Here is a 25,734-nt window from a genome sequence, read left to right as displayed (position 1 = left end):
AATGCACAAAATCCGCATTTCAAAGCTTTATTTTAATATATATGCCTTTTCTTTCCAGCTCAGGAGACAGCAGGCGTGAATTCCATTTCTAATCTGTATTAGGCCACCTGCAAAGAGGGGAAGGGAACCCTAGAGTTGTTCCAGCAAAATGCAATTCTTCTTGTCAGCTGAATTATAAACCCATTCCCTGCGCTGTCTACAGAATGTCAATTCCAATGGAGTCACTTTCTGAGAGTGATGCTGCGCTGCCAGGCTGTTCTTCATGATCAATACAAAATTTTTGACAATATCAGTATTTCCTTCTGATAGCTGAAGACTGCATGCATTTAAATGAAGACCTTGCCTGACCAGCTTTTCATGCAGGGAACAAGTCAGATGGAACAAGGCAGTAATGTGGTTTTAGGCAGCATGCAGCAGTCTGCTGGTTTCCAGGGGAATCGGGAGCTGTCAGCTCACCGCGGCAGGAACGGGGTCCTGCCCGATGGGGGACAGGACAGGCACCGGATCAAGCAAGGACGTGCACGGGGCACAGGCAGCACCCACTGCGCTGGCAGGAGGGGTCTTTGCAGATCCGTTCTCAAATGAAGCGCACAAGGTGGCTTCTAGGGATTCAACAGCTGAAAAAAAAACCGCTAGGAAAAGAGCAAGAACCTGTTTGATCGTGATAACTAAGCGTAAGGGTTTCCTAATTTACTGGTGTTTCCTTTAGACTTCCTTAGACCTGGCACACAGTTGCACGGGCTCGGGGCACTTGCAGAGCTGAGGAAATACACCACGGGCAGGACTGGAGGGGGCACGGCCAGCCCCGGCCTCGAGCCCCCGGTGCCACCGGCCCCGTGGCCAGCACATGCCTCACCGGTGGCAACGGGCCGGCCCGGGACCCCCGGCCCGCGGGGACCCTGCGCCCGGGGTCGGTCTGCAACAGGCAGGGGCACACGGGGCTCAGCGCTGCGGGGGGAACCGGCCCGGGGCGGGGGCTCGACCTCTGCCGAAGCCCCCCCCAGGAGCCGCCGGGAAGGGGCGAGGGGGGACCTGCCGAGACCCCCGACCCAGGGCCTCGCCGCCGCCCGGGGCTGGGGGAGCCGCGGGGAGGGAGCTCACCTTGGCCTGGAAGTGGATGCCGTGCTGGAAGGCCTCTTCGTTGTGCAGCGGGACGCGAGAATCGCAGCCATCGTCCACCAGGTTGTACCGGTTCTTCACCGGCATGGCGGCGGGCGGGCGGCCGCCTCAGGCCGCGGCCCCGCCGGGCATCCCCGCCGGCAGCTCCCGGCCCCGCGGAGCCCCGCGGCCGGTGGAGGGGGGAGGGGGGTCGGGGGGCTGCCGGCGTCCGAGCCCGGCCGCGTTTTGAATGAGCGTCCGCGGGTGCGAGCGGGGCCCCGGCCCCCGCCGCGGCGCCATTGGCCCGAAGTTCCCTCATGTGATGCGGCGGGAGCCCGCCCTGCCCGCGGCCGCCCCGCCTCGGCCGGCCCCGCCGGGACCCGCGGCCCGGTGGCTCCGGGGGGAAGCGCCGCCGTAACGGGGCCCTGCTCGGCTGTAGCGGCGCGGAGGTTTCCCGAAGCGACCGGCCTTAGCTCGGCCGCACGGCGCTGCTGGAGGGCAGCCGCCGCTCCGGGCCTTGCGGTGCCTTGGCTCTGCTAATCCCGGTTTCAGCGTTGGCCTGGGCAGCCGGGAAGAGCTGGCCTGGGCCCTCTGGAAGAAGCAGAGCTCGGTGAATCTGGAAGGGAGGTTTCACCTTGCAGTGTCTTCTCTGTAGGCTCGACAGTAAACAAGCATCGAGTTGAAGTTTGGCTTATGGAGGTTTTGTCTTTCTGGGGCTATCCTGGTGCCTTTCTAATGCAGAAGAACAGCACCATGTTGTAACCTCCGAAGGCACAAAACCCCAGCTCCCAGCTGTAAATGTATAGCGAGGAAGCGTCCTGAGCATGCCTTGGAGTAGGTGGTGGCGTCTTGGCCATGAGCTGCAGCGCTGTGCTCCCAACAACCGGGGTTACGGACGGAGTCTCTCTTTAATCGAATTGTTTGCTTTTTTGGGTAGTGCAAGTCACGCTGTATCATGTCAGCAGCACCTGCTCTGTTTCCTGTGTTAGAAATTCTAAAAAGACAGTGCACACAATGATCTAGGATCGCACTGCAGCTGCTGCACAGGAACAGTAGGCTAACACTGTTTTGTATGTCCAGTGTCAGCGTGACTTACAGCTCCGGTGGTACGTGCCCGCTGTCAGAAGCCTGTCGCACAGTTGGTGTCCGCTGACGGACTCAATGTACTGTCAGGAGTGATGCTGCTGCTGTACCTGTGCACTCATGGTGTTCTCTCCTTCCAGCTCCGTCTCGGTGGTGAGGCACCGCCGGTGCCAGGTGAGCGCTCGTGGATGCCGCTCTGGGATGCCCGACGTGCCCGAGCTCTCAACAGGCACCGGCGTGGATAAGGGATGGGTGCAGAGGCATGTGCACCGCTGTCATGGCAAGACCCAAGGCTTGTCTTCTTACTGTTAGTACAGCCGCGCTCTTTGCCATTTACAGGAACGATCAGAAATGTGAATTGTGTAGAATCCAAGGGGCAGAGGCTTATATGTGCTCCAACTGACCTCATCTGGGTTCCCCAGAATTAATTTTTGAGTGACCAGTTATAATTTTTGTCATACAAATAACTCCCCTGTTGGATGCCTGAACATTGTTGGACGCCACCTTTTTTTATGTGGCTTTCACATTAGCAAGAGAGAAAATTTTGGCCACAGGTGGACAGCGCACGGCTCCCCATCTCCATCTTGGGAGCATAAACCTGAGTTTCTTGGTATCTCTAAGTAATTGTAAGTCAGTGGGAGATGGGCAAGAGTCAAAAATCCAGAAACTTAAAATTATGAGAGAAAAAGCCCAAAGAATTAATATTGTTTCACTGACTGTGACCCTACATGTTCAAGTACTCTGTGGTATTAGCAGCTCATTCTGGCACCTGTGCTGGGATGGGTTCTGCGGTCAGCCTCCTGTCTTTGCTAAGTTATTCTGTTTCCAGACAGGCTGCTTTTTTTTTTTTTCCTTCCAAGTTATAACGTTGCATTACCCTCTCATTTAAATATTCACATGTTTGTGCTAGTCCCTCTTTTATACAGTGTAACTCAACATGGTTTGTTTCAGGTATGTAAATACCTAAATTGGTTTCTGTCCAACATGCTACTCCAGATACACATCTCACCTGCGGAGTCATCAGTTTAGTTGTTTGTTGGTGATTTTTTAATGTGGTCTTTACGCTGTTGCCTGGTGTGTACTTAGAACACTTCATGGTACTTTTCTTATCTTGTACAAATCTTGATTTAAAAAGTATCTGTTGACCTGAATGAATAACCTAGTTTTTTGTGTGCAAATGTCCTCGGAGTGATTGAGCAAGGTTCAGGCCTCAGGTTCTCCTAAGCCCACAGCGGAGGAGATGCCACCCAGTCAGCCTGTGCCTGTGCTTCCTTTGATGCTAACGCCAGCAAAGCTCAACTAGTAAGGGAAAAAAACCTAACGCAGCCACTGCTGGTGAGTCTCCACATTGATTCTGTAATACTGCATTTTAACTGAGGCATGCACGAACCTGCCATGGTGCTGAGCCGCTGGAAGTTCGTCCTCATTACCCTCCTATTGCCACAAGAGCATTCCTATAGAAGTGGGAGCGTATGGGCTTCGCTTGGGATAGTTACTTTTTAAAAATCTGATAGACAGGGCAGGATGAAATAACAAAGAATGGTATTTTTATTTCTGTTCTGGTGCTCTCCAGTATCCCGCAGATTATAAAATCCTTTGGGTAGGGGGAAAGAAACATCTCGTGGGAATCCTGAGAAAAATAAGGCGACTGTGATTTAATAAAGCTTGCAGTGCCAGACTGCGTTAGATCACAATTGAATGGAGGTGTTTAATATTTCATGTTCATTAACTTCCGTGAACTTTTCGTAGGGCTTAGCTCTTCCAAGGTTAATGGTTTGGATCTGTGTTTGAGAATTGAGTTAGAAGGCTGCTAAACTTAAAAAGCTCTTAACTTTCTACTTTGTTTGTTGGGCAAAGAAGATTCATTGACTCCATTGCAAGTAAGAAAGCTGTATGCCTTTTCTTCTGGATAATAAAACTGGGCAAATATGTAGAATTAAACAGTTACACAGCACATCGTCACGGATTTAGTATAAACAAATCCCTACTGGCATTACCCCTTCTCGGTGCGAACAGTTAGCCAAACTTCATAGTGGGTGTTTGCATCAGATGGAGGTACTGAGCTCGTTATTCCTTTGATGTGCAAAGCACACACACAGAGTCCCATTTCTCTGAACACAGTAGGAGTGAAGCACCAAAGACAGCTTCTTGGCACATAGCTTCAAGTGGTTTTGCAGAGAACAGGTTTATATCGGCTTTCTTTTTCAGGCGCAGGCTACCAAGATTTCTTTCCTTCTCTTTCTCTCACATGGATGCACATTTCTTCTGCATCAACATTTACTCTGCAAGGCAATCCCTCTTCCCATATAGCTGAGTTGTTTGAAGAGACCTTGAATGTGGTGCTCATCAGGTAGTGGGTGCTACATGCAGGGTGCTCTTTCGTTTTGTTAGTTGGTTTGCTGGGAAGGTCGCTGTTGCTCCCGTTGGATCCTGTCAGGTTCCTTCCAAACCCACCTTCACAACTCAGATAAAGGAGTTGCAGAGGCACCGTGTGCTTTCCAGAGGAGACCTGGTCTTGATGCCAAGGAATTTTCCTCCCTTCTGTTAACCATTTTAAGCACTTATTTCTGCACAGCAGAACTGCAAAGATTTTAAATGATAAATAAGATGTGATATAGCAAGAACAACCAGACAGACGTCCAGTAATGGCAGACAAAATCTCTGTTACAGGAAATCACTTCCATATCAGCTTGTAAGATCCGAGAGATCTGTGCATGCTTGGCAGATCTGGTTTTGTCACGCAACTTTATCAACATGATTAATACTCATTTGTGCTGATGCAATCTTTAGAGCAAGGTCTCCTGTGTACTGTCCTGCTAGCAGACTTGCAGCGTGCCCGTGGACATCCCTTTGAGATTTAGCAGCTGAGTTCACTTGCCGTTCTTCAGAAGATGTGTATTTGCTTGAAAGCAGGATTTTTCTGTATACATTGAATAAAGCGGCAGAATGAAGCAAAGCATGCCCAATTCATAGTGACTAAGAAACAGCAGTTACTGCCGTGAAGTTTTCATCAGTTAAGACCAAAGGGACTTAACTGACTTACTCATGGCTTTATGGGACAGAAAGATGAATACAGGCAAATCATCTGGGGTGCGCATCAACGCAATAAAACCTTTCACTAATTTCAGTGACTTTGGATTTCATCTCAGTTATATATAATAGTCATTTAAGAGTTTGGGAGTTGGCTTTATGCATAACACTAACAACCAGCTTCTGTCCTACAGAGCAGGATGGGCTGATGTGGGGGAAGGGGAGGACAGCACATTATGGGAATAACGTGCTCTGCTAGCAGAGGCAAAAAACTGTGTATTGCAGCTGGATTTCCAAAATTTCAGACACATTCTACTTCCCTTACAATTGCTTTCTTTACTCAGGGAAGCAACATTAAGCAGTATTACTGCACAGCAAAATCTGTTGGCTTTTCTTGATATCCTAAGACAGTCAGCGATCAAAAGTTAAGACGCAGACTTAAGGCAAAAAGCATGTCAGGCGTTCTCCACAACCATGAAATGTCACACAAAGCTACTGCAAGGTCAGAGGGTTATGTATATGGTTTTCCTTCTGTTGTTCTAGGAAGCTGCGCTCTCCCCTAGTGAAAAAAGGTCTGGAAGCAAAGGGAGGTAAAGGTTTATATTCCCTGCTATGTAACTGCCCAACCTTCATTTAAATGAATTGATCTCGAGCGTCAGTTTAAGAGAAAAAATGGGGACAAATCAGAAACTCCAACCATTGCCAAATCTGAACTTTTCTGTATAGGTAAATTAGCAAAATAAAGATGGATGAAGTAGTTTAGAAATGTGTTTTGACCTGCAGTTCCTCTTGTTTGCTTTACATCAGATAACACTCTATCACTCATGATCACCAGGTGATAAACTAAAATCTTTGTTTAACCACATAAGCCTGGGGGCACCAGCCATTCCCTATAAATGCTGCTGGGTGCTGAAATATGGAGGCAAGAATAGATAAATTAGGTACTGTTGATTGAAACTGTGTGATGTTACCCTCTGTTGTGTTGGGAATTCGAATAAAACTGAGAAAACTTGTAAGCAGAATCTCTGAGTCTCTGAAGGTGCCCCATGATACAACCTCAGACGTGACATGTGGAACTGTCATTGTTCCAGCCCCCTCAGTGTCATACACGTCCTCTGCGAGCACAGGGTCTGCTTGGTTAGATGATTACACCAGATTTGCGTTGCTCATGAAGAAACAGAAGCTTCATGTCTTGAAGGTTCGGCGTAGCAGCATGACCAGGCAAGCCTCTTTCATGCATGGCCAGTTCCAAAGTTCTGTGCAGCAGGGCTCGGGAATGAAAAATGTCACCCACAATTATGCATATTTTCATCATCTTCTATCATGCAAATCCCCCCACCCCAAGTATGCAGCAAATGTTTTGTTTGCATATGTAGGTCAACCACAAATCTTCAGTGGTCTAACATAAACATTGGAGGCACAAATTTATGTACACAGATTTAAATCCAGTCTTAAGCATAACACCACCACTGAGATTTTCCAAGAGAAGTCTATTTACTAAATATGTTTTCTTCTGACTTTTCATTTTATAAAGCATTGCTTTCTTATTGATTTGTGAAATTACAACTGACAAAAGATACCTACCATCATCGCAAAAGGAGCTATGAACTTCACACATGGATGATAGTTTTTAATAAGTAACTTTTTTATATATATATATATATAATAGCTTGAGGAATGTGTTCATTTTAAAAATGGAAAATTAAAGTATTTCTGTAAATCATGCTTATTTTGCCCCTGGCAGGATGCCATTTTTATATGATATTTAAAAAGATTGTATGTTCTCATTGCAAATTACATGCTATTTGATGTTTTCCTTGTCTTGGCTATCTTTAAAAATGAAACATGTGGAAAAGAGTACGTTTATTGTCCTTACGATGCTAGATAAAAGCTAGAAATCTTGATCCAGACTCAGTAACCAGGTTACTAGAAGTCAAATTTATGATTTAAGAAAAATGTTATTTATTAAACTCATAAGCTTGGTGTGTTCACATGTCTAACTCATGAATTCTGTATACCACGAGTTGGCAGTACAGTTCACCCTCAGTATGAATTGCTTGGATCAGCACGTTATCACGATGTGAAACCCATGCTGTTCAGTTTACTGGCTGTGAAAGTGTAATTCTTAGAATTAGGTTTTCAGTGAGAATATTCTTGGAAATACACAGAGAGTACCTGCTAGCACCGTTCAGGGAGACAGGCCGATTGCAGGAGTGATACTCCGGTATGTTACCCATCAGTGGTGGCATCGACAGAGCTGCTTTATCAGCAGACTCATCCTTGGATCTGACCGTTACCTATGCACATCATGGGAAGGCACGTATTTGCACATGCAAACATCAGGTTAACCATGTCATAGTATAATGACCCAGTAAGTTACAATTTAGGGTAAATGAAAGTGAAGTTGTTGGCCTAAGAGATGAGTAAAATAGCGTACAATCAAACAGTGTCCTTTCCCACTCCCATTCCCGTAAAATTAGACTAGCACCTCTGTTACATTAGATATCTGAATGTAACTAATAAAAGTACAGGGAAATTACATTACGAGTCAGATCGGGACTCTAACAAGGCCAAAATACTGTGAGGTTTGAAATGAAATCTCTGTTGAAGGTATGTGATACTGTGCCGATAACTCTACATGTATGCCAATACTCTGCCAAACTCCCTCCTGTGCGGGAGAGCACACTTTGTTCTGTCCTGCCTAGAAATACCATCACCGCTGTGACACTGGCAGATGAGTCAGAAAAAAATTGGTATTTTTCCCAGCACAGTCTAACAGATGTACAGTTCGTCTAGACAGAATACACATTCTTGTTCACTTGTTATCACAAGACAGTAACAATTTGTTCTTATAAACTCCTTCTGAGCAAGGGTCTCAGGAAATAAGCTTGTGTTTAAGAGTACACAGTGACTTTAAATTGCCCCTCTCTTCATAGGGGACAGATGATCTGAAGTTTCATGTGTTTTCTCTCCTGCTGCTAGATCCAGCTTGCAGTATTCAGCAGGATACACTCTCCTCCTGCATTACCTTGCTACCTTATTACTACTCAACCTATACTTTACTCCCCTACCTTGCAGTACCTGAATACCATGTACAGCCTGACTTCATGCTGCACACTACAGACCATCTCTATTTATCTCAACATGAAATGAAGGTTTTATCCATACAATACAGAGCAAACCAGGTATCTGATGTATTACAGTTTCTTTGGTAGAGGAACAACTAGTACATTATTAGCCTGTAAGAAATACAGATAGATAATAATTAGATATAAATATATTTCTCCTTTGCCATAATTTTGTTTGGTATTTCCTATGCTCCAAAGCCTCTTAATGCTTTGGCCCATCTTAACTATTTCCCTGGCTTTCCTTCAGCACTGCTGACATTGGTGAGGCTAAATCTCTAATATATGTTAAAAAACGTTCATCCACGGGCCTGGCAGTAAAATAAGAGACAGTCAGAGTCAGGTCATCATTTAAAATCACACTCCAGTTGGCAGACACCATCATCTGGTGGTGGTTGGTGAGACAACCAGGATGTGCCCTTCGGTGCTGGACACGGAAGAGACACCACCTGGACAGATCAGCTTGCTGAAGTTACAGACCCCTCTGAGCTCCTGCAGACACAGGGAAATGCTCCCAAGTTTTTAATTAAGAATTGACACAGCTATTAAAAAAATAGACATCGTCTAATAGCAACCTGAGAGCAACCAATAACAAACTACGTGACCTCAGCCTTCCTGGTCAATTCACACTGTAAGACACAACACTAATTCTTTAATTACTTTGTTGCCTGCAAAGGTAAAGGCAGAAGATGGGTGATGCACTGAAAAAATATGGGTAGTGTTAGGATTGCAAGCGAGGCTCTAGTTTGCTGTTGAAATAAGACAGTATCTTGGTGATTAAACTTTCTTAATAAACTACTGCTGACGTGTGGAAAAGGGTCCCAACGTACGGAACTGCAGTTACTGGTACGTTGTGTCTCCTGTCTTTGTGCCTGTAAAATACCAGGGAGCATGTGACATGAGAATGAGAGATTAATCCAGATGTTCCTAAAGCCTGATCTAGCCGGGTGAAAGATTCATATCTCCTCCTGCTCTGAGGAGTTCCACACTCAGGAGCTTAGTCTCAACTCAACCTTTTTATTTTAACTCGCAGATAACTGTAAGTCCCAACTTTTTTGCTGCATTTATTTAAATTTTCCTTTCATTTAAATGATTTTTTCTGATGTCCTGTTTCGGTCCTGCTCCGTATCAGGAGCACGACGACTTCAGTGACGGCTCCTTCACACAGAATCCTGATTCTTGCCCTTTTCCCTCGCAGCCGGTATTTGGCAGGGTGCAGCGCCACCGCCTGCCCGCGCTGCCGCTGCGGCCCTGCACTTTCTGAACTCCCCAGAGCTGTTTTTGCTACCGTTCAGACAACGGCCGGCTCACTCACAGGTTCTCAATTTCACTGCCTCTTACCTAATATCGTGAGGGTTTCATAGGACTGCTGGTAAGACTATTTATTCCGTTACTGGCATTGTAAAAATGGTTTTCCTATTTTCTTGCTGTGCGTTTGACTCAGTCTATTTCTGTGTTTAAAATCCAGAGACTGAAGTGACTCTAGCAGCACGATATTCAGCTGACACTCTGCAACACTAAGCAGACCATGTAAACACACGTCTTAGGAGACGTTTCCAGTACATCTTCGGCCCTTCAGTCAACGCACCCCACGCTCCCGCCTCGGAGCGAGAGGCCCAGTGCTGCTCTGCCAGCCGCACGCCCCAGCATGAGCTTTCCAGGGTACTTTTGATTAAAAACAATTCAAGAAAATACAGAAACTAATCAAACCACACAGTGGGCGTTAGTCCAGGACAGCAAGTTGGTCATTACTGGACGAGCGTGAGGAAACTCAAGAGCTGAGCCGCGGTGTCGGTCTGAGGCAGAGAGGCGGGGTCTCGGAGCCCCCGCCTCACGTGAAAATCACTCCACCACGCAGTAAAGAATGGATTTAATTTCCAAGCCACTTGGGCTGGGTTTTCGGTAGCAAAGGCAGCGGCTGCCAGAGCCGGCCACATCCACAGGGCCGGCCTGAGGCGGTGACTGCCGCGGCAGGGCGGCCACCACCCACGGGAGCAATTTCCCGCCCGCCGCCGCCGCCCACTTCCAAGATGGCCGCGCTGCCCCGCACCGTTACGAAATGGCCTCCCCGGAAGAGGCCGGCGGCTCTGCCCGCTCCCAAAATGGCCGAGGCGGCTACAGTACGTCATTACCGGTGGGGCGGAGCGAGCGGGACTCGCCGCCGGACGGCGATTGGGCCCTGGCGGGGCCCGTCCGCCGCTCCGCTCTCATGGCAACGGGCGGGGGCGGCGGCGGCGGCCGGGCCGAGGCAGCGCCGCGGGATGGAGCCGGCCGGGGCCCCGCCGCAGCGCTGCGCCCCGGCCCGGGAGGCGGAGGAGCCCCCGGGGTCCCCGGCCCTCCCCGTGGAGGAGCCGCAGGCCCGCCAGCCCGCCGGGGCGCCGCCGGAGGAAGGGGCGCCGCCCGGCCGGGAGCGGTGCCGCCGCGGTGCCGGCCCGCAGGGCCCGGGAGGGCGGGCGGTGCGGGACAGGGGGCGGCGGGCCCCGGGCCGGCGCGGGGGTGAGGAGGGGGGCCGCACCGGCCGGCGACCCCGCGTCACGGTAGACAGCTCCAAGGCCAAGACCTCACTGGAGGCGCTGAAGATCAGCCTGCGGCAGCTGCGCTGGAGGGAGGTGAGCGCCCGCCCGGCCCCCGGGAGGCTCCTGGGGCTCTGCCCGCTGCCACCTTCCCCTCCCGGCCCCGGCAGCCCCCGGCTCGGCGGCGGCCCCAGCTCCGGCCTTTCCCCTCGCTCCGCCGGCGGTGCTGGGGAAGCCCCCCCTCCTTTGCCTTGAGGTCTGCCTCTGGCAAAGCGTTTTCTCCCTCCTCCTCCTCCTTCTGCCTCCCTGAACCGGCGCCACAGCAGGCTCCGGCAGCCGGGGGCCCATCCCGGCGGGTGTCGTCTCGGCGCTGGGGTTATTTCTAATGAGAATATGCAGTCTGGAGGCTGATCTGATCCATGATGAAGACTGCCCTCGCCAGTTATGCAAGCCAAAATAGGGGTAATCGGATATTACGCTTCAAAGTTTAAACCGATCACTGGAAAGGGCAAGAAAGAAACCTACCCCTGTGTAGAAACGTTTGGCGTGTTGTGTCAATTTGCATTTCTTTCACCCTTCCCTCATCATACGGGTATGTGAAATAAGGCTCATGACAGTGGAGAGAAAAAAGTGTGACCTGGTAGATCAGCCGTCTGATCCGACGGCAAAGCCTCTGCATCGCAGATTATCTTGAAGGCGTGTCAAAGAGCATTATGTGTGAATTAAATAATATTAGACCACCTGATAAAGCATGCGTTACAGGCTTTAGCCTTCTAAGTTATTGTATGTAGAGAAGATATGTTGGGGTTTTTTTTTTCCCCCTTCACAGCTTGAGTCATATGTTTTCTCTGTGCTCTGTGAGGAGTTCAGTGTCGGCCTCTCTCTGGACCTGGGGTCAAGGCAACATGGGAGCTGGCACAAAACTGATGCTTTGGAACTCCGGATTTAAATCCTGAGGAGATTTCTAATATGTATCTTATTATAGATGTTAAATTGTTCTCGAATTGTAAAGATTTTTCGTTCTGTAATAACTTTATAAATTACTTTATAGAAGTTGAGATGGCGTCTAGGAGATTTTCGAGGAACTTCTGTAAGAAAAAGAGTACTTGTATAATCCAGTTGGAAGAGGGAAGCTGGAGGGGCCATAAAGTTGAAGGATAAAACCTGAGGATGAACTGTTTCTCTGTGTGCGGAGCTGAGGTGCTGCAGCGTGGTCTATGGCACCTGCCACGGTTCACAAAGCTGTCTTTGGGGTACCCGCTCACAAGACACTAATATATTTGTGCACCTGATGCTTTTTATTTAACAAATTTTTACAGACTTGGAGAGGAAAGTATATTCTGTGTTGTTCCTAACCTCAGAGTTAAACACCACAAATTTATTTTCTGGAGGATTGAGTGGCAGTAAATATTACCTGTGTTTATTCATAACGTCCTAAATGCCTAATATCATGAAGATATATATGCTTGTTGCCAGGAAGAGTGATGCCTTCTCATTCTCATAATAAAGTCCTCATAAAACTTTATTTCAAGATATTTTTTATTTAAATCCAGTGGGAGAATTAAAAAATCTCATTGCACAAAATCTCCAGTTCTCAACTCCTGCTCCTAGGGCAAAATAGTAATGAAATACCAGGGGTGTGAAATTAACACCTCTTACGCTTACTTTTTTACCCCTCTGCACCTGTGGAGTGTCTGTCAGCAGCCTTGCTCTGTGTTTTGCTCGGTGACATACAGAGCAAGGGGGACTTCACACTTTATTTCTTGGCTCTTATGGCTGTTTTATGTTCGGAGTCCCGGTGCCATTCCAGTGAGTGTTTCTGAATTACTGATTTAAGTTAGCCTCACAGAGTATGTTGGTAATGAGCCATACTTATTCGTTCATTTTGCCTTTTCTGTTTCCTGAGCTTTTACTGTTTCGCATATCTTATCCCCTGGATTCTCCACGCTTGCTGTTCTGGCCTGCAAATTGGCTTGTTTCACATGCTCTTATTTCTCTCTTCAATATCTGCACTGCCGCATCAGCGTTCTCCTTCCTGCTCTCCCACAGCAGCAATTGCTTTTGGCTTTGCTTTATCTTTCTTTGTTTACTGTCTCCCTCAATCACCTTTCTCCTCTATCCATTAGTTTTGTCAATATTTTCCATTTTGTCTGTTGCTTCCCCTTCTAGCCACTTCATACTCTTAATAAAGAGGAGACCAAATATGGAATTTTGTGCAATTTGACCGTACCATCTAGTGGCTAGTAATGAATTCCTTGTAAGCAAGTCACTGTAATGTATTTCCCTAAATTTTTCAAATTATATTATAATAAAGATGTTAATATGTATGAATGTAACATTATCTTCCGTTAAAGTATTTTCTCTTATCAATGTATGTGTGTCAGATCAGGTGTTTTTGGGTTTGGTGTCCGCCCCCCCCCCCCCCCCCCCCCCCCCCAAAGGTGGAGTTAATGAAAGGGGAACCAATATTAGCTATGAGACTTAACTAGTACTTTTTACATTGGGGTGAATAAGAAAGTGAGAGTCTTCTAGGATGGGAGCAAGACAAACTGTTGATTTCAAGCTAGCAGACTTCAGTAGACACAGGGAATCAGTAGACAAGATCTTGGCTAGATTTGAAGAGAAAAATAAACAACATTGAGAAGAGAAATCCAAGGGAAATTATTTTATTAAAGTTGCATGTAATTCTGAAAGCTCTTCCTTCCAAGTGTTTAGAAAAATAGCACTACAGTATCTGTTCAAACAACCAGCACTGATGGCCGAAGAGCCTTGGAAATAGTTCCACTGTTACAGCAGGACCAGCAGAGGGAACACGTATGTTGTTTCTCGTAGGATCCATAAAAACAATGGGAAAAAGACCATGGAAGTAGTAATGAAATACATATATTTTAAATAATGATGTTTCAGGGGCTGGTATTCTATTGTCATCCCGTGTATACTACTTTTGAAGGTGATTGCACCTTGGGCTTTGATTTAGTATATTTGATCCTCCTTTTCCCTCACTACTACTTTTATGTTTGGTTTTTTTTTCCCATTGCTGCTTTTGTTTTGTTTCTGTTCTTCTCCGTTTGCTGCTGGATGTGTTCGCTTGAATATTTTGTTGGACAGGAGACACTATATTAGGCTTTATTGGTAACTTTATCTAATGGATAGCGTTATTGCAGTGTCATACAGGCTTTAGGTTTGGTTTTTGGTTTAAGTTGTACTTCTGAAATCTCCTTGCTGTAGTTACTGAAACAAAGCTCTTCCAGCAAGTCAGGGTAATAATCTATTATGGCAATGTGCTCCCGGATGGTTTGTAGAAGTAAGACATAATGCACTGTGTGATTACAGAGTTGTCCACATGGTAGTAGTTGATTTTAGTGATTTAACATATGGTAAATGCCACTGTAAGACAAAAAAACCCCAAACAAACTAACAAAAACCGCTCTAAACATGGATAATGTTGGTGCACAGTTTATCCTGTGGCACTGATACATGAGGAAGAGGTGAAAGAGTTCGAGAGAGAGCAGAGCAATTTGCCTATTGAGAGTCTGTTATCAGAAGAGAAAGACAAAAAAACACCCTCCTTTTTTTTCAGCTGTGGGAATTTTGAGGAAATTAAATTATCAGCCATGACAGCCCTGTCTGGGGGTAACACACAGGGTGGACCTTTTAAAAAGCATTGCAGAATTTTAATGTGCGTGCCACTGAAGCAATTAGTCCAATCTAGCGATGGGAGTATCTGATCTAGTGTGTCATATTCTTTAAATGAACATGATATGCCAAATGAAATAATGGGCACAAATTGAGCTTGCATCCTGAGTTTATTCATCACTTAATAAATTATTTCTTCACCTAGCTTTCAATTACCAGGAAAATGGAAGAAGCAGATGTCTCAGGCATCAAATATCCCAGCATTAAGCGTTTCATTTGTCTCGCTGCTCAGTGGCTGCATGGAGGCGTAAAAATAGTTTGAAATTTTACGCTGGGAAAAGCTGACTAGAAGACAAGAGTCATTTAACTTGTCATTAAACATGATGGAACAGACTGATGTGACCCGTGAGACAATTTAAATTATTGGCTTCCAATCAAAAGGTAGAAATGACCTGTCAGACCAATTTGACTGTGATTGATTATTAATCGTGTCAAAGTTGTGAAAACAACTCTGTTCCCTTTGTGGCTCCTGGGGTTTTTTGTTCTGACAAATGCCCCCCAGCTCTGGGTAAGAGAGATTTTAGATACATTTTTTCGAAGAGTTAGTGAATTGATTGCAACCTGGAAGTTGTTTGCAGCGACTGATCCTGGGAGCAGACGCTCGGGTTTTCTGGGCAGGATGGGCACGGCAGCGAGGATGTCTCCAGGCACGCGTACGAGCCCCGTTCCCCCACGGCTGTGAGCACCTTGGCTTTGGCATCACTTAGCACAGACCTGAGGCTATTCCAGCTGAGACCAGGTAGCCATAGACAAGTTCTGATGAGAACAGAGGACTGCTTCAAGCATCCACCTTTCTTTTTAGCTAATCCCCTGCACCAGGAGCTGGGGAGGTGGCGGAAAGGCCTCTTCTACAAGATATAAATTAATCTGCCTGACACTGCCAGAGGGAGCCAAATAGTTGAACTCGTTTGTTCCTTTCCAAACACTATTCTCATGTAAAACTGTAGTCCAGACAGTAAAGAATCCTTCCCAGCTCATTCAGGAGGTGAGTTTGATCCTGTTGTTGGATTTATCCAAATAATCTTGATTTGTCAGGGGTAGGGACATTGTGGTGCTGTCGGAATCGCTAATGCAGTGCTTCCGTTTTCCAGTCCAGAGGTGTTCGCTCTTCATCTGCTGTGAAATGCTTTCTGTGCAGTGTTTGTAAAGTGCTTTGATATCCTCTGTAGATGAAAGGTGTTATATAAATGCAAATGTCATTCCTTTCATTCCGATTTCATTTAATAAAGAAATAAATGGTTCAGGTTTTAGTGGGAAGGACGCTCTGAGACCTAACACTGCATCTGTATTCTGGATATACCTGTGGAGAGAGGTTAAGGCCACTGATTGTCTTTCAGAGCCTAACAGGATTAATTTTCACTTGTACAAAAACAGATTTTGCAGGCTGAATAATAATGAAATAAGTGAAGGATCCACTGGCTCTGTTAAATTGGGTATCTCGTCCCTGTGAGTAAGGGAGCAGAGAAAGGATGCATTGCTCAATTAGCATTTTAAATTCATTTTTCAAGGCTATTTACTGAGGAAACTGAAATTTTAATTAAAGTAGCAAATAAAGCAATTCACGCAAAAGCTTTGAGATTCCTTTTTCTGTCACATTGAAAAAAAAATTCCAGTGTTTAAAGAACTGTTTTACGGCAAGAAAAAATAAATTTGGAGTAAAGAACAAGTAGTTTCTGCAAAATACCGCAGTTTTTTCAATAAGTGGTACTGAAGTCGTTGCGTGATGATGGTGGTAGGTATTTAATGCAAACGTGTGCTAAAAATGCTGTGTACAGAAATACAGCATGTTCATTTGAGAAAGATGTAGCCTAATAATAGAAGACATTCTTGTGAATGTATTTCATGAGGTATTTAAAAGGCATCTACGTGGAGCTGCAGATAAAATGGCTTTTTGGATCGATGAATGGGACTGTGTCTAAGAGAACAAGTGTGGAAGAGTACCTTTTTTACACAAAACTAATTATTTATTGTTGTTATAACATGGGTTACAAATGTTTGATTTCAAACAGTAATGTTTTCATTTTGGATTGTTGACAGTGCTAATTCTTGGGGCTTTTGTTCTTACTGCTGCTAGGTTGTTTTTTAAACCACTTTGCTACTGTTAGAAACTTCCGATCAGTAATTGGCAGCGCTGTTTCAGAGCTCTTCAGGCTGCTTAAAAAAAGGTTGATCTTTTTGATAATAGAAAACAAACTATACGGTGTTCCAATTCATAGTGAAATCTTGTGTGAATGGGACAAGAAGCTCTTAAGTCGTTGGAATACTTAATGTTGTTGAAATAATTGCCTTAGTCCTTACTAGTTGAAATATATATGCTCAAGGAACGATTAATTAAATGGTAAGCTTTTCTTTTAATTAGAGGCTATTAGTACCAGAAAGGTATTGATACTGTGTACATTGGTACATATAACTGAATATATAAAAATGAATAATATAGTTTTTTAACTTAAATATCTTGCTTTGAATATCCATTTTAAATTTATTGCAGCTTGGACACCAACATAAGTCAGCTTACTGAGAAAGTGCTTTGCAGTTACAACTTACTGTTAATATACAACAGTATTACTGACTACATGTATTGCCTGAAATAAAGTTCTAGGGAGCAGAAATGTAGTGCTCGGGCTAGACCAGCGGGGAGCACATGGATGTGCGGGGCCGCCGCGGGTCCGGGTGCAATCTGGGGAAGGGATTTGGGTTACCAAGCTGCAGAGGGGGAGCACAAATACAAGCCATGAGACTCCCGGCATTAAATGGTGATCTTTTTAAGAATAGGAGTTGATTTAGTAACTACCAGTAATGACAATTCCTCCGTGACCTCTAGCGCTTCTGTCCCTCGATGGTTGCTTATCATCCCTTGAACTGGGGAAGGAAGAAAACCCAACCCAAAACGTCATCAGAGATTGTTTACTTCCCAGCTGTAGCACTTGCTGTTGCTGTGCCTTCATGTGCTGGAATTAAGTGCTGCTTAATGAAATTTTATTCCCTGTAATAGTATTTTAAATTACAAATTAATCATGCCTTAATTGTGGTTGATAACAAACTGGGTTTGTTTCTCAGTACAGATCACGCCTCTCAGCCATTTGTTCTTAGTTTCTAGAAACCTTTCACGGCTTGTTCACATCTTGAACTTTCTGGAGTCTTGAACTGATCAGAATAGTCTTGGTTTTGCAACCAAAATATAGAGCATGTTTTCTTTGACAGTCGGAAGACTGTTCTCGAATGGTTTATGCTTAATATGATCACTTAGAAAAGTAAGGAGTGAACAGGTGTTGCCAGTTTGCTTCAAAACTTGTCCCCTCTCTCTTTTTCCAGTTTCCTTTCGGCAGACGCTTGCCGTGCGATATCTATTGGCATGGGGTATCATTTCATGATAATGATATATTCTCAGGTCAAGTCAACAAGTTTCCAGGTACCTTACTTCTGTTTCTACTTTAAACAAATGCTTTATAAACATGATTATTTTAACTATTCCTGTGTTTTACTGTTTTTCAGTGTGAATGATCAGCTTAATCAGCTGATGAGTATTTTTAGCCTATTATTGGTTTTGGTAGGGGATTTCTGCTTGGGGGTAAGAATAGCAGAATAGGTGTTTTGAACAATTTCTGAGCAGAAATTTGTTTTGGAGAGCAGGTGTGTTTGATGCAAAGAATACTTCATGTGTATGAATTCAGGAAAATAAGAGTGTTAGGCTATAATTTAAGTGAAGTATGCAATTGTTGTCTGTTATCTAGCATTGATAACAGTGCCATATCTTTGGATTTGGTTTTGATTCGAAGTGGAAAGAATCTGCTTTGTTTTGTACTCTGGCCTATCTCAAGGAGAAGCTGGAAGCGGAGTTCCTCAAATGGATTTTTTAATATTGAAGAGTTCATGTCAGCCCTCATCTTATGATGACTCTCCTACTATTTTAAGCTCCCTTTTTTCTTGTTTAATCCCTGTTGAGATCTCTCTAAATAAGAGCTAAGAGCTTAGGTATTGACTTATCTAAGCCCTTCACTTCAGATTTATTGCTGCTGTTAGTATGCTCTGAGAGTAAGAACCCTCAGCTATCAAACTTTATGCTTTATTTACCCTGACTTTCTTCTGTCCGTGGGAAGTTCACACTCGAGTATCGGATGGTGTAGTTTCCTGGTGGTTTAAATCTGTCTCAGATGAATGTTACCCTCTCTGTATTCTGGTTTCTGCATCATAAGCGAGTGGCCTGCACAGTAGTCAAAACCAGAGTCCTTCAAAACTAGACCTGATTTCCAGGAATATTGCCCTAACTTAATGCTGGGTTTTACTAAATTCTTTCTTTTGAAGAGATCTTGATGGTTTTCTTTGTTACTTGTGAGAGATTCAAAGAATTTGAAAGGGTCAATCCTCAGAAAGACTTAGAAACTTTTCCATAAAAATAGCTTTTTAGTCATGTTCCCAATGGAAATAGGACTTCAGCAAATACACGTGGTTCTCTGTCACTTTATGTCCTCCTCGTACCTTTGGAACCTTCTGGCCAACATAAACCGCACTCAACAGGGGTTTGCAGTCAGTCTACTGAGTCCCTGTAGGTTTTGGGGAAATTTGCTGACCATGTGGGAAAGAAGCCCACAGATGATGTTCTCACTGAGAAAGAAGCTGCAGCACAAACCTTATAAGGTGTAATATCTGAAAACAAATAAACAACATGAGAGTAACCCTGAATGCCCCGACCTTGGGAAGAGCTCCTAGGGGAGCTCATGCAGATCTGGACAGGGCATGATCCAAGCACGAGATTCAAAGCTGCAGGAAAGCAGCTAAGTTTGGCTGCTCACAAAATAACCTTTCTGATGTGGTTTCTTAAATGAATGCAAAGTAAACACAAAGCAGTTGATTATATTGAAATGACCTTTTTACCTATTCCTGGAACGATAGCAGGCTAGGGCATAATTTTGGATTATGGCAAAGACAGTAGTTACTATTTGACTAAAGCTTTCCCTCTGTTATTCTGAGCTGTATTTTTGATAATTAATTATTTTCTAATATGACACAGTAATACATACGATATGAGATATGGCAGGGGAATGCTACAAATATTTTGTCAGATTTTAAATTTTAAAAGGTTTTCAGCTTTATTGAAAGCAATGACTGCGAGTGCCTTACCAGTAGGGTGAGTAATGATACAAGAATTTACTTTTAGGATGAGACTTCAGTGCATATTTTTCATCGCTTTAGACACCGTCTGTTCTTTTCCCAGGCATGACAGAGATGGTACGTAAAATTACACTGAGTCGGGCAGTGCGAACAATGCAAGATCTATTTCCTCTTGAGTATAACTTCTATCCTCGATCCTGGATTCTACCAGAAGAATTTCCCCTCTTTGTGGCTGAGGTAGATTACTTTTACTATCAGAATAGTATAACTTGTTGGATATTGTTGCCATGCCATTCTTTAGTTTTTCATACCTACCGGATTATTTAACGTCACACTGGGGTGCTGTGGATGACATCATTTGCAGTTTCCCTGAGATCAGACATAGTCTGGATGAACTGCTCTTGTTTGTTACGTTCTAGAATAAACTTAAAACCAATTATGCTTCTCTGCAATGCCAGAAGAGGTGTCTGAAAATTAAACACGGTAGAACCACAAGCCCTTTTCCTGCATATTCTGCTGAGGGCTGGGGAAGCTCCAGTACAGACTGGGTGTGGTACTTCGCCAGATCCTTTGTCCTGAAGTCTTTTTAGTCCATCCAGCCTGTTCTATCCAAATCCTGCAAAAGAGCATTTTGTACTGTGTGTTGTTAACTGTACTGGCATCTTCCTGAATATTTGTTTGTTTGGATCTCTTGTCAGACTGTTGCTTTGTTTAAATACTCGGAATGTATTAAAATGCCATTCTTTTTCAGCTTGTTTGGAAAAAAAAGTGATGCTGTGTGTTGGTGTTTGGCTCTGTTATTACAAATATTTTTTAAAATATTGTATGTGTTTGTTTTAACCCTGCCTGACTCGCCCAGTGCGTTCTTGTATTCTACAGTATCCTCTGCTTGGAAAAGTGAGAGAAAAAGGTATGGACTTTAATAGACTTCTATACTCTGTGTTACTTTTAAGATAATTACCATATCCACAATCCGATTAAATCCATGAACATCTTTTAATATATACTCTTCAAGTGTGCTGGGCCATGGCCATGGCACTGCTAGCAATGGTAAAAATGAATAAAATTCCAACAGTACTTCAGCCTTATTGCTTTAGATGTAAGACCGATTTGTAAAAGGAGCGTAAATTATCCAGCCAGATTAGCAATGACAGGTAGATAACGGCAAATAACGGGAAGTAAACTTTCAAAGTGGTGCACTGGGGTTCTAGCGATGACTCTTTGGGGAATGGTGCCTGTCTCTGTTGCAAAGCACCGATTAACTGAGCAGCGTGTAGCGATGTGGTGGGTACATCAGGTTAAATGCACAGACCTGCACGCTGTCAGCAGGTGGCACTGCAAATAAATACTTTTCTCTGGTTGAACGGTTACTGGAGTGAAAATGATTCGGTTTTTGTTCCAAGAATAACAGATGTCCAGTAACACACTCCTAGGAGTTTCCTTTGCATATGTTCTTCCATCTGTGTTTGAGAAAAGCATAGTTTTTGTTATCAAACATTATATTTTATGTTGTAAGAGTTTATGTTCTACTTAAGACAAGTTTGTAATGTAACCCTCCCAAAACAAGAAAAATACAAAATGAAAAATTCCAAATCCACTGTGAACCATAAATGGTTCAGAACAGTCTTCACTTGCAGTTTCATGAGTTCTCAGTAGGAGCTCTCCAGTCTCTTCTGTTGTTTGTTTGTTCATAGGTGTGTTTGTTTGCTTTACAACCAAGGGACCCTAATGCTGTTGGAAATGCCAACTCTCAGACTGAATTTTCAGCTTATTGTCAAGCAAGTACGATACAGCATTGGTGGTGCCTGCATATTAGCCATACCCCTATAGGAACTGGCATACGCTTGAATACGTGAATGCCATGTGCACGTTTACCTGAGCAAAAGAAGATTTAGCCCTCTCTGATACTTCTGGAAGTAAAGCTGTATGGTCATGGGCTGCAGCTACTGAGCGTGCAGCCCTAGGTGTGTCATGCTGAAATGCTTGTTGCTATTCTTTCGCTGCTAGTAGTGTTCACGTCCTTTAGGGCATAGTTAATTATGAAAAGTCACAAATTCTGAGTCAGTGTAGGTATAGGTTAGACAGGAGAAGATTGTTTGGTGCTGTTTGTAGTATAGGATTTTGTTGCAAAGGACTGGGCTGAGAAATGAACACCTATGAGATTTTATGCCTGAAATAGAAATGACTACTGAAAGAAGAAACTCCGTGAGAATTTCAAGCTCGCTGCCTTCTCCTGAAGCGCTACAATATTTCAGTAACAATTTCTCTCTCAAATATTCTTACCGTGCCTCACTTATAGATGTAATTGTGAACTTTTAGTATACGTTTGTATCAATAACTAAATCAAATGCTGTTACCTTTTCTCACTTTACCCCATCCCTAAATCCAGGTAGAAAGCACTGCAGCTTATCTAATATTAATTAGCCAGTAATTGGCGGGAGAGCTGTGCTCCTAAGTTTGTTGGGAATGACCTTTATATTGGGAAATATCAACAAAATGGTAGTTCCCTTAGTGTCATTTGTATTAAACTGAAATGGTGATAGGTATTTTTAACAAGGGCTTAAAAGTTAATTTTACTAAGTAAATATATATTTACCTATTTTCAACATTCACCTATTTTTTTGCCTTCTAAAACATTCTGTATTAATGTGTCACCATAACAGAAGATGGTAAGGAAATATCTCAGTGCTACAGTAATCACCCCTTCACTAACGGAGAAGAATCTGTTGGAATGTGTGCGATAAGAACTTATTTCTGATAGGAAAATTCCAATTTCTGAAAAACAACTAGCTTGGGACTCAAACCAGAGCCTTGATTGCTCTCATACTCTTTTTGTTGTCTGTGAGGATGATGAATAGGCCTAGTGTGTTTATTTTTTAATAAGATTTAATTTGGACAGTTTAATTTCCATCACAGCATATATTTTTGGTGGTTTAATCAGATTTTCAGCTTTTGGATACCTCTTAGGCATGGACATGAATATTCTAGTCTTTGTGCTGTCAAGTCTTTTAGCCCATTATATGTGTTTTTTTCAGAACGCTATATTCATTCAGCCTGTGTTTCCTCATGAAAGGGAAACCCACAACTGAATCAGATTTTCATACCAGTAGACATCCTAGTCTCCTCTTGCTGTTGACTGTAAATGGTTAACATGTTTTTAAAGATAATATCCTTCTGTCAGGCTAAGTACACAGAAATATCTCATTTCATATGAACTAATTTCCTTACGTGACTGACTTTTCTAAGTCTGGACAAGCCTCCTTGTAATGAGAATTTGAAAGCTGTAGTTGAGGGGGTTGTGGAGAATTTGAAGATAACTGTCAGGAATTTCCTTGAAGATCAAGAAACCATCTGCTTTCTTCAAGACAGTCAAGCTGCTGAAAAACAGGCTGACTCTGGATTACTGTTCCCCCTTTCCCCACCGTTGTGTCTTCATCTGCCATGTGTAAGTTTTGATGGACTAGAAGGCCTGAATAATATCCAGGCCTTCTGGTCCATCAGAAAATGGACTAGCAAGTGATGGAGAAAATTATTTCCTTTCCAGCTAAATGGAAGGAGTTAAGTGGGAGATCTATGAGGCCAGTGATTGTTGAAAGGCAGGCCTTCAAAAGCAGGTTGCTGCTGCATCTTTAACAATAGTCCCCAGAAAGCATTATCTTTTTTGAAAAGGTGCTGCTGTAGCAGAGCAGAAGGAGCCTGAGGCGTGAACAACAGACATGGGAACGGGAGGCAGATTGCCCCGGCTGGTTTCACAGAGGTTCTTTATTACTTTCTGCCCCAGTAGATCGTGACTGGCGCTTCGTACGTGCAACTGCAGTCATAGTAAGGTATGTTTAGTTGTGGAGGGATATCTTTCTGGGATGCTGACTTAACCTGTGAACTGGGGAGAATCCCCTAATATGCAAAGTAATGTCACGTCAGGGGAAGATTATTCTGTAGTTGTCAAATGGCTAGGGCATAAATCCTGCTTTCCTTCTTTGCACATCTAGGTCTGCTGATCTACTTGGACCTATGTATTAATGCACCGTTTATGTAAACCTGATCTCCACTGTGGCGTTTTATCTGTCAAAGTGACCTATTTTGAAGAAGGATCTTTCACTGAGTGAGTTTGACACTTGTCCACAAGAAGAATCCTAGTCTAAATAATTAGTCTTGCGTTTGTGCGTTAGTTAGTAGGAAGGCTGTTAGCAGTGTGATTCTCAGTGAAAGAAATAACTGGATGGGATGGAGCCAGAAGTCCTTCAGGCCTTGGGAACATCACTGCTAGCAGAGCTGCTCCTCTCGTGTGGGTCAGCAGCCTAATGTAGTTGCAGCAGAGGGTGCTGTCCAAAACTCACGATGATCTGACCAGTGCTCAGCCTCTTCCTGTGTGCTGACTTTTTTATTCTGCAGTGCCAGGGCTGATGGAGGCAATTGATTGTTTTTTCTTTGCTAGCTTGTATCCTCAGGCTTCTTAAAGTCAATCTCCAGTTGTTGCTGGCGAGCTGCAGGCCTGTGTAAAACCAGATCACAGACTTCCTTCAGCATGTGTCTGTCTGAATGGAGAGAATGGCAGCTGCAGGTCTGGTGCCATAAAACATGTGAATGCAAGAAACGAGTGGTCTGTACTGTGCCATCCCTCTCTTTTGAAAAGAAGAGATTTTAAGTGCTTTATTCTTCTGAATCCCATGAGTAGCTGATAAACGTGTTAGCTTGCATTCTGCATTTTCTTTAGCTGCGTTCTTTGTTAGGGCTCCCTGTGCCAGTGCTGTTAGCAGTTTCATGAGCTACGGTCCTTCAGCGTCTATTCACTGAAACCTGGATTTTACAGTTGCATTTTGATAAATTACAGTTTGTGCTCTAAGAAATTATTTCCTTCTAAATATCTGTGAATGCAGTGCTATTCTATTTACACCAGTAGGGACTTTATCTACAGGCAGAGAACAGTGATAGAGCTGGAGGAGCTACAGAGGCTTTCTCACTAGGGTCCTGTTGCTTTACCATGAACTTAAAGGGCTGCCTGAGAGGATAATGCGGCAGTTCATTTTCCACTGCTTGCTCAATCCTTGACCTCCAAACCAGTTGCCAAGTAATACCACTTCCCTTGGGTTTTCTTCTTGTTCTTGGTATGTGCGGGTTGGGTCTCTACATTCACATTCCACTTGCCAAACAGCTTCCGATAGCGGTGAGCGCCGCTGGTGCTGATGGGATTTGGAGACGTGGCACATGGGTCTTCGGTCAGCCCATACTTCAGGTGGCTGCTTTTTCCTCCTATGCTTCTGAACACTGAGACACATTAACACACTGGCTTAAACATGCATTTATTCTTTCCTTGCTACATGTTGTAAAACATGCCGTATATTATGAATAGTTTTTAAAATTCATCTAAGATAACTCTCAATCCTTCCTGACTTCATTTCTTTCTCAATTTTACTTCTGACGCATCCAAATCTCTGCAGTCCTTACTTTTGCTATACAAGTAGTAGATAAAATAAAATTTATTTAGGCAGTGGGAAATATGCACATGACATGAAGGGTCTGATGTTCAGCAGATGTGTCAGGCCCTTACGGTGACCTAGTTAATGTCTTCCTGATTTTTTTCACCCTCAAATAAAATGCATTGAAGCTTGCAAAGTTTAGGTTTGCTTCTTGGGAATGTAAGCTTTGTAGGCAGTTTAGATGGTGTAATTCTTCTTTTAACTGATGTAAAAAGGTTTCTTAATTATATTGGGGGTTTTTTGAGAGCATTTTGAGTAAATATATGCTGTTTACAAAAGTGCAGATTTGAATCCAGCGGTTAGTTATTGGTGCCATGTTTAATTCTGACTCACTGTATCCAGTTGGGAGTGACATCAGCCTCCAGACACTCCCTGCTACATCAGTGTATCAGTTTAACGCGTTCAAAGGCCAAAATAACCTTATCATCATAATCATGTTTTGGACTGCAAACTATTAACAATCTGTTTCAGGTGGGATTATCTAATTTTCTCATAGATGAAATAACTGATTTGTTAGGAAAGAAAACTCCAAATATGTTTACTGTTCTTCCAAGAAGATAGTTTCTATAAAAGGCTGTGGTCTGTTAGTGCCAAGTCCTATTT

At 43.9% G+C, this 25,734-nt stretch overlaps 2 protein-coding genes across 7 annotated transcripts in view; one reads left to right on the top strand and one right to left on the bottom strand.

Annotated features, from left to right (window-relative positions):
- LOC142065599 (carboxyl-terminal PDZ ligand of neuronal nitric oxide synthase protein-like) overlaps positions 1–1,402 on the bottom strand; it is a 39,073-nt gene extending 37,671 nt beyond the window's left edge. The window contains exon 1 of the mRNA XM_075111877.1: positions 1,102–1,402. Coding sequence (XP_074967978.1) covers positions 1,102–1,206 — 105 coding nt within the window. The 5' untranslated portion in view covers positions 1,207–1,402. The remainder of the gene's footprint in view (positions 1–1,101) is intronic.
- A 9,092-nt stretch (positions 1,403–10,494) lies between these two features.
- Positions 10,495–25,734, top strand: part of TTLL11 (tubulin tyrosine ligase like 11) — a 54,107-nt gene continuing 38,867 nt past the window's right edge. For 2 of the 6 annotated variants that reach the window (XM_075111745.1, XM_075111746.1), the window contains exons 1-3: positions 10,495–10,945; positions 17,858–17,954; positions 19,758–19,891. In XM_075111745.1, the coding sequence (XP_074967846.1) occupies positions 10,598–10,945; positions 17,858–17,954; positions 19,758–19,891 (579 nt within the window). In that variant the 5' untranslated portion in view covers positions 10,495–10,597. Of the gene's footprint in view, positions 10,946–17,857; positions 17,955–19,757; positions 19,892–20,513; positions 20,565–23,323; positions 23,482–23,643; positions 23,757–25,734 lie in introns of those variants that run through there. The other 4 variants (XM_075111748.1, XM_075111749.1, XM_075111744.1 and 1 more) reach the window with 4 other exon arrangements.

Source organism: Phalacrocorax aristotelis, chromosome 17 (genome assembly GCF_949628215.1).
Source record: "Phalacrocorax aristotelis chromosome 17, bGulAri2.1, whole genome shotgun sequence".
Taxonomy (NCBI): Eukaryota; Metazoa; Chordata; class Aves; order Suliformes; family Phalacrocoracidae; genus Phalacrocorax; species Phalacrocorax aristotelis.
This window is presented reverse-complemented; position numbering and strand designations above follow the sequence as displayed.